This window comes from Ruditapes philippinarum, unplaced genomic scaffold (assembly GCF_026571515.1).
Source record: "Ruditapes philippinarum isolate M1 unplaced genomic scaffold, ASM2657151v2 ctg7492_1_1_1_1, whole genome shotgun sequence".
In the NCBI taxonomy this organism is placed as follows: Eukaryota; Metazoa; Mollusca; class Bivalvia; order Venerida; family Veneridae; genus Ruditapes; species Ruditapes philippinarum.
The window spans coordinates 5,443-17,921 of NW_026862833.1; the positions used below are offsets into that span (position 1 = coordinate 5,443).

Sequence of the window (12,479 nt, forward strand, 5' to 3'; positions counted from 1 at the left end):
AATATCAATACATTACCATTTTACTTAAAGGCTACACCGCAATGATGAGTATAAACTTGAATTACTTTTGAATGCGCAGCGTTCGCGAAGTTCGTTGCACGCCTAACACGTGTGCGTCTTTTTTCCCGCGCTTCAACGAGGCAAAAAATTTGTACACGTATATGAGGTTTGTACTTTTGTGATTTTTTTTTATTTCTTAGCCTATTCATATAAATAAAACAAATTATTGACTAGTGAGCCATTGAAATATGATGTGATATTCACCGGCAGAAAGTCATATTGACCTCGGCTATCGCCTCGGTCAATATGTCATCTGCCGGGTGAAATATTCACATCATAATTTCAATAGCTCACTAGTCAATAATTGTATAATTTAAAGGAAAAATTAAAAAAAATGCTTATTGGATTCTGCTCACCCGTTAAACACAAAAATGAAACCCATTAAACCTATTACCCCTACAACCATATAAACTTAAATTAATTACTGAACAAGTAATATAAACCGCCTTCGCATCTTATAAAGGAAAATTGTAGAAAGACTTTGAGCATTGTAATGAAAATGCCAGGGGGTTAATCCATTTTAAACCGGGGGTTTACCATGAAAAATTCTTTTAATTTGCAAACATATTTAACACAAAAAAGCTGAGGGGAAAAACTTATGACAACATATCGTCCATTTAAAAGTCCACAAAATTCATTAAAACTGTTCAGTCTGTGTTCTCAATATTTGTTACTTTTGGGGGCGGCCCAAAATTTTTCGATATGGGAAAAATTATGCAAATGAGTTTTTTCGATTTTTTAAACAAAAAATAGTACAGAACGATATACAACAAGCAAATTCGTTGAATTTATATCCCCCGCCGAGTACTGGTTATTATTAACACAACAACTGAAGACATAAGGCTTTATTTATATATTAATCATGGCATAAACTGTAAAATTCTTTGAACTTGAAGCCTTGTACCTTCAAACAAGAAGAGATTTTTAAGTTTTCACTATATACATATAAGGAAAATCTATGACCCCCTGGAGTGGGGCCAATTTTGACCCAGGGCTAAAATTTGAACAATTTTGGCAGAGGACCTATATGTTATATCATATACCAAATATCAAAGCTCTAGGCCTTGTACTGTCAGACAAGATTTTTTTAATTTTGCATTTTTGAAACTCCTTTTCTGGCCCCGTGTGACTGATGATTGTGATTGAAAATTACAAAATTTTACTAAGTCAAGGGCAATAACTCTAAAAATACTAAAAAATATCCAGACGAAAATACCCAGGTGCACAACTACACATACTGATCAACATTCCTGTAAAGTTTCATGACTCTAGGTAAAATACTTTTTGAGTTACATGCGACAAAGTTGAAAATTACAAAATTTTACTAAGTCAAGGGCAATAACTCTAAAAATACTAAAAATATCCAGACGAAAATACCCAGATGCACAACTGCACATGCTGATCAACATTCCCATAAAGTTTCGTTGAATTCTAGCCATTAGTTGCAGAGAACTACTCTGGAAACGAAATTCGGACAAAATTTTACTAAGTCAAGGGTAATAACTCTAAAAATACTAAAAATATCCAGACGAAAATACCCAGGTGCACAACTACACATACTGATCAACATTCCTGTAAAGTTTCATGACTCTAGGTCAAATACTTTTTGAGTTACATGCGACACAAGTTGAAAATTACAAAATTTTACTAAGTCAAGGGCAATAACTCTAAAAATACTAAAAAATATCCAGATGAAAATACCCAGGTGCACAACTACACATACTGATCAACATTCCCGTAAAGTTTCATGACTCTAGGTCAAATACTTTTTTGAGTTACATGCGACACAACTTGAAAATTACAAAATTTTACTAAGTCAAGGCAATAACTCTAAAAATACTAAAAATATCCAGACGAAAATACCCAGGTGCACAACTTCACATGCTGATCAACATTCCCATAAAGTTTCGTTGAATTCCAGCCATTAGTTGCAGAGAACTACTCCGGAAACGAAATTCTTAAGTCAAGGGCAATAACTCTAAAAATACTAAAAAATATCCAGACGAAAATACCCAGGTGCACAACTTCACATGCTGATCAACATTCCCATAAAGTTTCGTTGAATTCCAGCCATTAGTTGCAGAGAACTACTCCGGAAACGAAATTCGGACGGACGGATGGACGGACGGACGGACGGATGGACGGACGGACGGACGGACGGACAGACGGACGGACGGAAGGACGGACGGACAACGCCAAAACTATATCCCCCTCCCGATTCCATCGGCGGGGGATAATTAACCAGTTCAGGGACTTGTAAATTTGTATTTTAAAAACATTTTTCAATGGTCTTGGATAGAACACACGTTCATCAAATGTGTTACTCTAAGATTTAAGTGTGGCATGTATAATACTGGAAAGAGAACATAAACTTATAATAAAATGTGCTACATTTATTTCATTCAACAATTATATTATAAACCTAATTATATGTACAGTATGTTAACAAAATATCGTTGAGTCTCTTTATTGAATGAAACAAAATGGCCCATTTTTGTGTAGTTTATTTAGGGAAAATTTATTTTGTTTCAATAATAAAAAAGAATTTTTTAATTTATATTTTTTGAGTATTTTTTATTAAAAATTTTTAATCAAAAAAGAAAAAAACATGGACAAGTTACAAAATTTCCCTGGTTTGGATAAGGTTTACATCAAAATTTGCCAAATTTTTATAAAAAAAAGTCAAAATTACTTTGGTTAATTTCATTTGGGAGGGTGGTTTTAAAAGCTGTCTTTATCTAATGAGTTTTTCCCAAATTTCCCCCGATGGGTTTCATGCATCTATCAAAATTTTTTTTCAGAAAAAGTCACATGTCATCAGTGTTTTGGGAGTCAATGGTAAAAACAATCTTTTCCAAAATTTTAAATTTTGGGACAAAAATTTACAAATTTGGGAAAAAAAAGGTAATAAAACAGTATAATATGTCAACAAACAAACAATAGAAATATAAAAGTCAAAAAAGAAATGCTGTACAGAGAAATATATTATGTATAGGCTTTGTATAAAAGCATCAACACATCTCAATAAAATGTGAAAGGATTGAAAAGTATGTTTTGTCGGTAATGAAAATCACTCAAAATTGTCTATGTAATGCGTATAATCAACATATACTGATATAAATATACTGAAAGGTAATTTTCAACTTAAAAGCAACGTTTCCGGAACGTCACCACTAAGGTCCCACATTTCTTCAGCTACACAGGCAAAATATATAAAAAGTAATCACTAGAGAACGTTCAAAACGGCGAAAATGAAAATGTTGCAGGCTCGGTTTCACCAAGCCTGTTTTGGACGGTATTAGAAAGTAACTTTAAGCACTGGTTCATTTAAAATTATTAATTTATCAACATCTGCAATGTGTTAATGCGACACAGCGCCATTCCATGGACAGTGGTGTATGGTCCCCAAATAAAAAGAACACCACATACGCTGTTAAAGCTCGACGGTAGAGGAGAACGATCAATTTTAATAAATATTTTTCAAAAAGTTTCAATAGTTTCAAATAGGGAATAATTCCTAAAAGTTTAGGTTTTGGGATAATGACCCTCGTCTAACATCTGTGCCTTGTCATGATTATCAAGACTTTACAAGTTTTGATAGTTTTTAAAAAATAGCAATTTTAGTTACAAATGACTCTTCTAATTCGCTTTATAACTATCATGTAAATTTATCATTTAAATGCTAGGTCGCTGTTAAAAAATGTGTCCACTGCTACAGACAGACAGGCTCCAAATATACTCCCTGCACTTCTTGGTTTCTTCTGGTCAAGCATTGGTAATGAAGCTTCAGATGGTCGAATAACAGCTGATGATGAGGAAGCCTGCGCCAATGGAGGTTTAACTTTAACGGAACCTGAAATTTTAATGTGTTCGTTCATATCGACATTTACTGTCACATGTATATCCGAGTATTATTTGAGTCAACATTAACAGTTTTATTATGTACAATTATTAATATAGGGCTTTTTTTTATAAGAAAGTCTGTATAACAATCTGACTTTTCCATAATGTATTAAATATAAAAAATAAATGTAACGTAAAGTAAAAGTAAAAAAAATGCCTAAAAGTTGTAAGATTCTTTCATAATCTTACCGGTAGTTGAGCTGTTATCTTGGGGTTTTATCTTTTATCATCGGTTTGGATTTCTGGCCGATTTTCTATGTTGAGGCATATAGTCCTTGATATGGATTCAGATGGTGTTGTATGACCGGAGTCAGGAGAATTCTTTGTTGAAATCTGGTTCAAACGACGTTGATCGGGTAATCTAGGGGTATCTTCATTAGCGAAAGGTATTTTCAAATCTGTCTCGTCTTGAGCAGGTGTAACATCAAGGAATGACCCACTGTCTTTTTTCACTTCAGAAATGTTTAGACTTTCATCTCCACCAATAGTTTCCGGCCTATGATACTCGGTTTCAACTGGTGAAGTACCAATACTTAAATCTGGCCGATTTTCAATGTTGGGGCATATCGGCCTTGAGATGGATTCAAATGGTGTTGTATAACCGGAGTCAGGAGAATTCTTTGTTGAAATCAGGTTCAAACGACGTTGATCGGGTAATCTAGGGGTATCTTCATTAGCGAAAGGTATTTTCAAATCCGTCTCGTCTTGAGTAGGTGTAACATAAAGGAATGACGCACTGTCTTTTTTCACTTCGATATTCACAGAAATGTTTAGACTTTCATCTCCACCAATAGTTTCCGGCCTCTGATTCTCGGTTTCAGCTGGTGAAGTATCAATACTTAAATCAACATCTTCTATCATCTCGAATCTGTTCATATGTGGTGGTCCATCTACGGTATCTAAATTCAATGATTGTAATTGCTGTGCGACGTCGTCTTGTTGATTAATCGCTTCTTGACTCTCATGTAGTAATGGCATGTCGCTGTGTCTGTTGTCAGGAATGCTTACAGACGTTGTGACACCATCGACAGATAGATAAGCAGATTCCTCTGTAGGATAATGTAAAATTTCTCCTGAACCTACTTCATCTGAAATCGATCTTTGCTCTATAAATAAATAAAAAAAACTTCTGGAAATAAACAAAAGCATACGTCTTGTAAAGGGACATGTTATTATTAACTAAGCTGTAATGTTAATTGGTTTTAAAAAATATCTTCCGGAATACTAGGGCATACCTTAACACACTCACTAGGAATCAGTACAAGAATTTAAAGAAATCGAGAATGTGAAAGATAGCTTACAAATTACATCTCAAACTTCTCACACACAATGCAAAATGATCTAAAAGTCGCAGGTCATTGAGAATAAAATACAAAAGTGTGCAGTGCAAAAAGGAAAACAACAATACCTGTAGGAAAGAACGGAATGTTTGACATATTTGTAGCTGAAGATGGTACTGTAACCAGCAGTTGTTGTCCCTCTGTTCGAAGCCGATTGTCACCTCGTTCTAAAGTAAAATATTCTACATGAGTTGATGCAGCGTTAATGTAAGTCATGATACAATTTGTGATTCCTGATTAGTTTGCATCTCTTCTAAAATATCGGATTTTATGAGGCACTTTAATTGATGAGGACAAATAAAAACAATAATCCATAGAGTAACGAGTAGGCATAATTTCTATACTTAAACGTGTACTACTGAAATATTATTTACCTCTACTGAAATATCTCTCAACATATATTCGAATCCAACATACCTTTAGCTACATGTGATACTTTTTCTTCAAGTGTCTGAAAATAAAGAATTTATATTCTGGTATTGAAGAAATTTTGTTTTTCACCAAGGATGTTAATTACTTTTATTGTTGACATCTACAACTGCACATTTCCATTGACCATAACTGGGAGGCACTTTGTGAGGAAAACTGTGTTAAAATGTTAAATAGTTTTTGTGCGGCTTTAAAAAGATTAAATCAACATCTCAGAAATAACAAACTGATTTGTGCACATATACTCCTGTTGACATCCCAGAAATCAACAAAACAAATGCACATTGTCTATGTAATAGTTATAGTACATGAAACGAGTTAGTTAAGAGGATATAACACTGGCTGGGGCGACATCAAGGATGTCTCTGCTAAAAAATGGCGAGGCCGTTAGGCCGAGACAATTTTTTTGCAGAAACATCCCGAGATGTTGCCCAGCCGGTGTTATATCCTCGTAACTAACGTACGAGTTTCATATACTATAACTGTTTTATCGCAGTGGCATAATGTTTTCTTTTTTTGTTATAGAAATAAATAAAAAAATAAATAAATAATAAATAAATCGTCAGCTACATTACAGTTATTTATGATAAGACAGTTTTTCAAGTTGTTTTTGTTGCCGCAAAAAAAAAGATATACGAAAGGCATCCAATGTTAGAGGCGGATTGTAACTGTTACCAAAATTGATTCAAGATTAAAGGGTTTTTTTTCAGTGGAAATAATTCATTTAACGGATGTACCTTTTGATTAAATGAGAGTAAATTTCATTTCATTTATTATCTTTGTTTGTATTTTACATTGTATTTAGTTTTTTGTTTTATTGATTCCATTTTTTTTTTTTTTTTGCTACTGGAAATGTTCTTTACCACTGACCCATTAGAGCCGCTGTGAAAATCAAAGCACTGAATGTACTGATGGGGAGGCTATGACAGAATGTTTCATACTTATAGTTTCTTTTCTTTTTGCTTAAAATGTGCTGTTATTTCAATTATTACCAAAATAAGAAGATATGCACATTGTGTCATTTATCCTTACTGTTGTGTTCAACCATTCATATATATGGTTAATATGGTTGACTATTCATTTTGTTAATATTCCAGAACATTTCATTGAGGTCTACATTCGGACTGCTAATCCTGCAAATTTTGAAAAACCTAAACTGTCAATAATCAATGACATACCAGAAAGTATGACGACTGTTCATTATAAGATAACAATAACATTTTACAACTGACTGTTCCTTATCAAAATATTCTAGGACTGCTTATCATAAATACTTTATGTCATTTTAATATCATTGAATGATAATAACAACTGCAAGTTATGCAACATTTTTATTGAATATAAAAATTATACATATTTACATGTCATGTACCATAATTGAGATCAATAAGATACTGTCTTGTGATGAGTATTAATATCCATGCTCTACGGACAGAAAGATGTCTTCTTCCGAAGCAGATCTGGAGTAAAATCACGTTTCAGAAAATTATTCCCATTTCATTACTCGTCGCTGACTTTGACGGCTTCGGATATTTATAAAAACTAAATATTTCTTGAAAAAATACATATCTGCAAAGCTTATTCAAAATTGAATCAACCTAAGTGAAAATTGATCAGGAAGTTATATCTTCTTTTTTTTACCGCCAACACTCAACCAACTTATGGTAGTTAATAGATAGATTCTACATGTATCTTTTAAACCTCACTAGCTTGAAATATAACTGCGGAAAATCTATTGTTAACAGGGTGTGCGGTTATTACGTAGGGTTTTCCCTGTCGACCATTTCCCGCAAATAGATGAGAACATCGAAGCGTCAGTGCTATGAATGGTGTTATAATTTATAAATAGCGTGTTTTGGAAGTTTTTTGTTGAAACTTCTCCAAAATCCCTCCAGAGGCGTGCACGTCGCGGAGAAGGCACACAGCAGGTCAAGGTCAAGTCATCTCAAGTACCAGAGGTGATTGGTTGACCTGTCGTGACTTACTCTGGAGGTTTGGCGCTAATGAATGCCGTTTTTGTTATCGTCAGTCAGGAAGTTGATGCCTTGCCGGTATTGTCGTCTCCTTTACCACCAACGAACGAAGAATGGACTACCAGGAAGATTCGGCTTGAAAAAGACGTCCCCGATGCTATAATCTCGGACATATGGTTATTCCGGCCCCGAGTATAAATAAACTTAAACACACACACTTTTGTTGAAAACAAAACAAAAAACAACAACACATTTTCTGTAGTATTTTTTCAAGTGTTGTAAAATGAATACGAAATTCCTCTTATGCCGCCGATTATTTTTAGAACACAAACATATAAGTTTTTTTATTTGATTTATTCAAATAAACATTAATCACTTCAGCGCCCGCAAATATCGTTTTCAAATTAAAGTTTCGTAAGATATGTTGATGAATTCCCGATGCTAAACTGTAAGTCATTCGTATATATATGCGTTTTTTTTGTTGTTTTTTGTTGTTGTTTTTTAAGCCTCTTATTCTTTGATATTTTTTATTTATCTCATAATCTGTATTGAAAATTTGAATTTTATTATTTATTGATATCTGTGATTAAATTGTATAATTTTTATGTATATGTCTATTCCCTGAATAAATCGATACGATTACACATGGACTATCAAATTATGATGCGTTACCCTAGAATTAAATAAACTTTCTAATTACAAAATACGGGATCATTCATTTGATTGAAGACTGATCTTTGCGTCTTTCTCTGAAATAATTATTTCCTTGTTAAAATATATTTGACCACATATTTCTGTCATTTAACTGTTCACTTTACAGCTATATGATATAGCGGTTTATGAGCGTTTTCCGCGTACAGCCTCCTAGGGTGTACTAATAAGTTAGTTTTCCTTAGTTATCACGCAAGCACGATCCATGTCTCTGATGTAAGCGACAATTTACTGTGCCGCTATGATAATGTGAGAGTGACGTTGCAATTTTTGTGTACACAAAAGTTTACAATCTTTGTCTGAATAGGTAAAACAGGGTATTTAGAAGTGAATATGATTTAAAATCAGAAATACAATTTGAAAAGTCTCGATGGCAAAGTTGGTTAAGTCACTAGGATGCCATACAAGTTAAATTGTATCATGAGTTCGAGCCACACAAGTTGTCAAACCTTTTTTTCCTTTTTCTTTCCCATTTTCATTTTTACATGAGATGCAAATTAATTGGAATATAAAGGCAGTTTTGTTATAATTTCGAATAATTTATATATACCGGAAATAATAATTTTTATTCTGTGTAGTGTGTAATATATATTAGTAGTACTTTTGCAGCGCATAAGTTTTTCATGCCAACTTAACTATAGTTGAAACAATTTATGTACATGTATGCATTCCGTATCAGGTTGCACCAACTTGCTAGGTATAGCAACATTTAAAAACAAAAGTGAAATGAGAAGTTAATAGAAAATAACACAGCGCTAATAATCTTTACAAGAAAAAAAGAAAATCTTAATCGATTGATAATTATACAAAAAAATTTGGGACCGAACCTGGCTGTCTTGCATTGATATGTAACTAAAAATTTACCACACAACTTAACCTACTGCGTTACGCCGCCAGTTAGTATATTTGTCGATATTTTAATGTATATGGCAAGCCTGCTTGACTTAAGATATTGAACACAATATGATAACTGTTTTACACCGTTAAAGTGGACTTGACCACCGCGTCACTAAATAATTATCCGAAACGCACAGTACCATTATTTGTCTTTAAAAAATATTAAGGACTATTAATGGTTTATATCAACAAAAGAACATGCATGATATTGAGACTACGGTGTTGCAACGTTCTAGTTAATGACCCGTCATAAACAGTTGGTCGCTGCGTAGTAATTGGAAAATTGTTATAAAAAATAATAAAGAATATTTGCCACCTAATTAAAGCATTTACTTATAATTTTCATTTATGCTTTTTGTTAAAAAATTATTGATAAAGTTATTATGTAGAAGGGTTTTCATACTAGAACTATTTATTACAGACGTACGTATGCCTAAACCTGATTACCGCGGCAGTATGACGTCACGGAGTAGTGATTTTGAAAAAATAACAAACAAAAATCAAGAATTTTTCAGAGAATTATTATCTGATATGAAATTGAAGAATGAAAATATTTTCATATTGTAAATGTCTGTGATGAGTGATGAGTCAGCTTAGAAAAAATCAAGGTACTATTTTTTGACCTGATTACCGCGGCAGTAAGATTTGACAGACAGTTATTAACATTGGGTCGGCATTGCCTCCCCAAAAACTGCAATGGTATATACAAGGTGCGAATAAAAACTCAACCGTTATATAGCGGTCGAGTTTTTTTTTTCCTATATGAATCAATAAAAAAACTGTACTGCTATTTTCAAATGATCATTTAAGTGTACTAAGTATAATGGGTTAGTAAGAACAAAGGAAAAGTTTGTACACAAACACATCGACTTTTTAAAATCAACTTTCTTCACTAGCTTGGTTTATTTATACAGTCAGGATGTTTGAGAGAAATGGGATCCCTTTAAAGATCAATATTTTATAAATACTTTATGTAATTAACTCACAATATTCTATAAATACTTTATGTAATTAAATCACAATATTCTATAAATACTTTATGTTATTAAATCATTTTAAGCTGAATATAGTTAGTTCTGGCTTCCATAACTTTATATGTCGCTTTTATTTTGACAGGTTTGGCAATACTATAAAATCTGTTCGCTGAAGTCTCTTTAGCTAATATATACATGTAGTGTGCCACCTCTACTGTGGAAGTAGGATAGATATGTTTCTAAATTGCGTATAAAGTGACGATCATTTGTAATTTATGTAGATTTATAACTCTCTAATGGTTTGCAATATATAATCTAAATAGTAACAAACAAGTTTTCATGATTTGGTCATACCTTTTTCAGTTTTTGCCAGCGCATTTCGTTTATATCATTTCCCCATTCCCCTTCATTCGATCCTTTTATATGAATTGGGTCATTAACATTCAACTCCTTCAGTGATCCTATATCATCGATATTAAGAGTAATCGGGATCATCTTGTGTTGGTGTTCCTCTTGTAACAAATACTTAAACGCAGCTTGTTTGCAATATTTAGCCCAGTAATTTCTCCTAAACTCTGGGGTTATAATTACTATGCATTTCTCTGTCTCTGACACTATCCTAAACAGTTCATCAAACACGTTTCTACCCGCTAAACAATCCCTTTCTGCAAGATAACATTTTAAACCCCACCCACTTATTTTCCTGTCTAAATACTGAACGAATTTTGTAGCGAGCCGATTATCTTCAGTTTCATTAATTTCAATATTATTATATATAAAATTACAATGATATAATTCCTCCGACATATTAAAAGTCAATATTACAACAATGAAAATTTGATATTTGCACTGTTTATGAATTTTATACTACTTTCGTTTTCGCATGTTCGCATTCGATTGAATTCCGCAGTGTAAACGAATAACCAATCATTTTCGACGTTATATATAACTGAAATCAAAGCGCGAAAATTAAAATAATGCACTACGTCTTTTCGATTTACAACATTTACACGTTCACGTTGCTCATATAACATTATATGATTATGCTAGATCGAAACTTAAAGTAGAGAATAATATATAATGGTCTTTATCGAATACTAACGTGAATATTTAGAGGTTAATACTCGCCATTATGCGATAATGGCCCGAAGATGTGCACAATGGCCTGAGGGCATCGCCGCTAATCTTGGTTGACGCCCTTACTAAGAAACGAACAGTTGTCAATGTAAACAAATACCTGTCATGTACAGTTTAACCCTCCGATTAACTTGGAAAACATGACAACACAAAATAAAATAAATATAAGTAAATGTTATTTATTGTTGATTTTTATCGATAAATACAGTATCCTTCTCTTCACATTTTTTGTGTGAGAATTACATTTAGATCAAGTGCCAGTTATTTATGAAGTTTTGTGCCGTCAATCTTTCAAAACGGTTTCTGAGACTAATGGTTACCCTAGGTCTGAATGCCACCGATCCGATCTCTTTCCTACCGTCAATCTGAAATCAATTTTAGAATTTTTGAGGGTGATGTTTTGTCTTGCGTTTATAAATCTTTAATGTTAAGCTTTGCTGATTGTGATTAATAATGTCATTTAACCTTTAATATATTTTGTGTGCAAGTGACTACAGTTCATTCGACGTCAGCAGACATCTTGAAAGTCACTGAGAGTTGATTACGTCATTCTGCGCGTGCGCTCATTCACTCGCCCATTATGGAAAAATAATACCGAGTAGCAAGGCGGCCAAAATTGCAGACAGACAGACAGACATATACTTTTATTTACAATCAGGTTCTACAGTACATATACATGAGAACAACATGATTTAATCACTTAGGCAAAAATAGAATATATATACACATGGCAGTTTGCATGCAGATTATGGTATGAATATAAATTGTGGAAAGGGTATTTACTAAAATTAAATTATTATTATTATTTTATCAACAAAGGGGACAGTTTAAAATTATATACTTATATTTGATGGTCATCAAATCTTAAATTGTACAATAACTTAAGCGTTTATACAGCAATTTACGTAGTACACATTCACAAGTGTGGCACTACAGGTCAGTAGGTGTGTGGGTGTTTACAGTTCAGTAATTGGAGATCTCGTGCGACTTGTGGATGTGTACACGTGTGTTTATATAAATATGGAATACAGTTTATAAATAAAGAAATGAATGGA

The 12,479-nt window shown here is 33.0% G+C and overlaps 1 protein-coding gene across 1 annotated transcript; it reads right to left on the reverse strand.

Moving 5' to 3' along the window:
• Window positions 1-4,158: 4,158 nt before the first annotated feature.
• Window positions 4,159-11,146, reverse strand: LOC132720332 (uncharacterized). The gene is made up of 4 exons (XM_060704460.1): window positions 10,642-11,146; window positions 5,721-5,754; window positions 5,372-5,470; window positions 4,159-5,069 (listed from the first exon to the last, which is right to left on the reverse strand). The coding sequence occupies exons 1-4, from the start codon at window positions 11,092-11,094 to the stop codon at window positions 4,180-4,182; spliced, it is 1,476 nt and encodes a 491-aa protein (XP_060560443.1). The 5' UTR covers window positions 11,095-11,146; the 3' UTR covers window positions 4,159-4,179.
• Window positions 11,147-12,479: the final 1,333 nt, after the last annotated feature.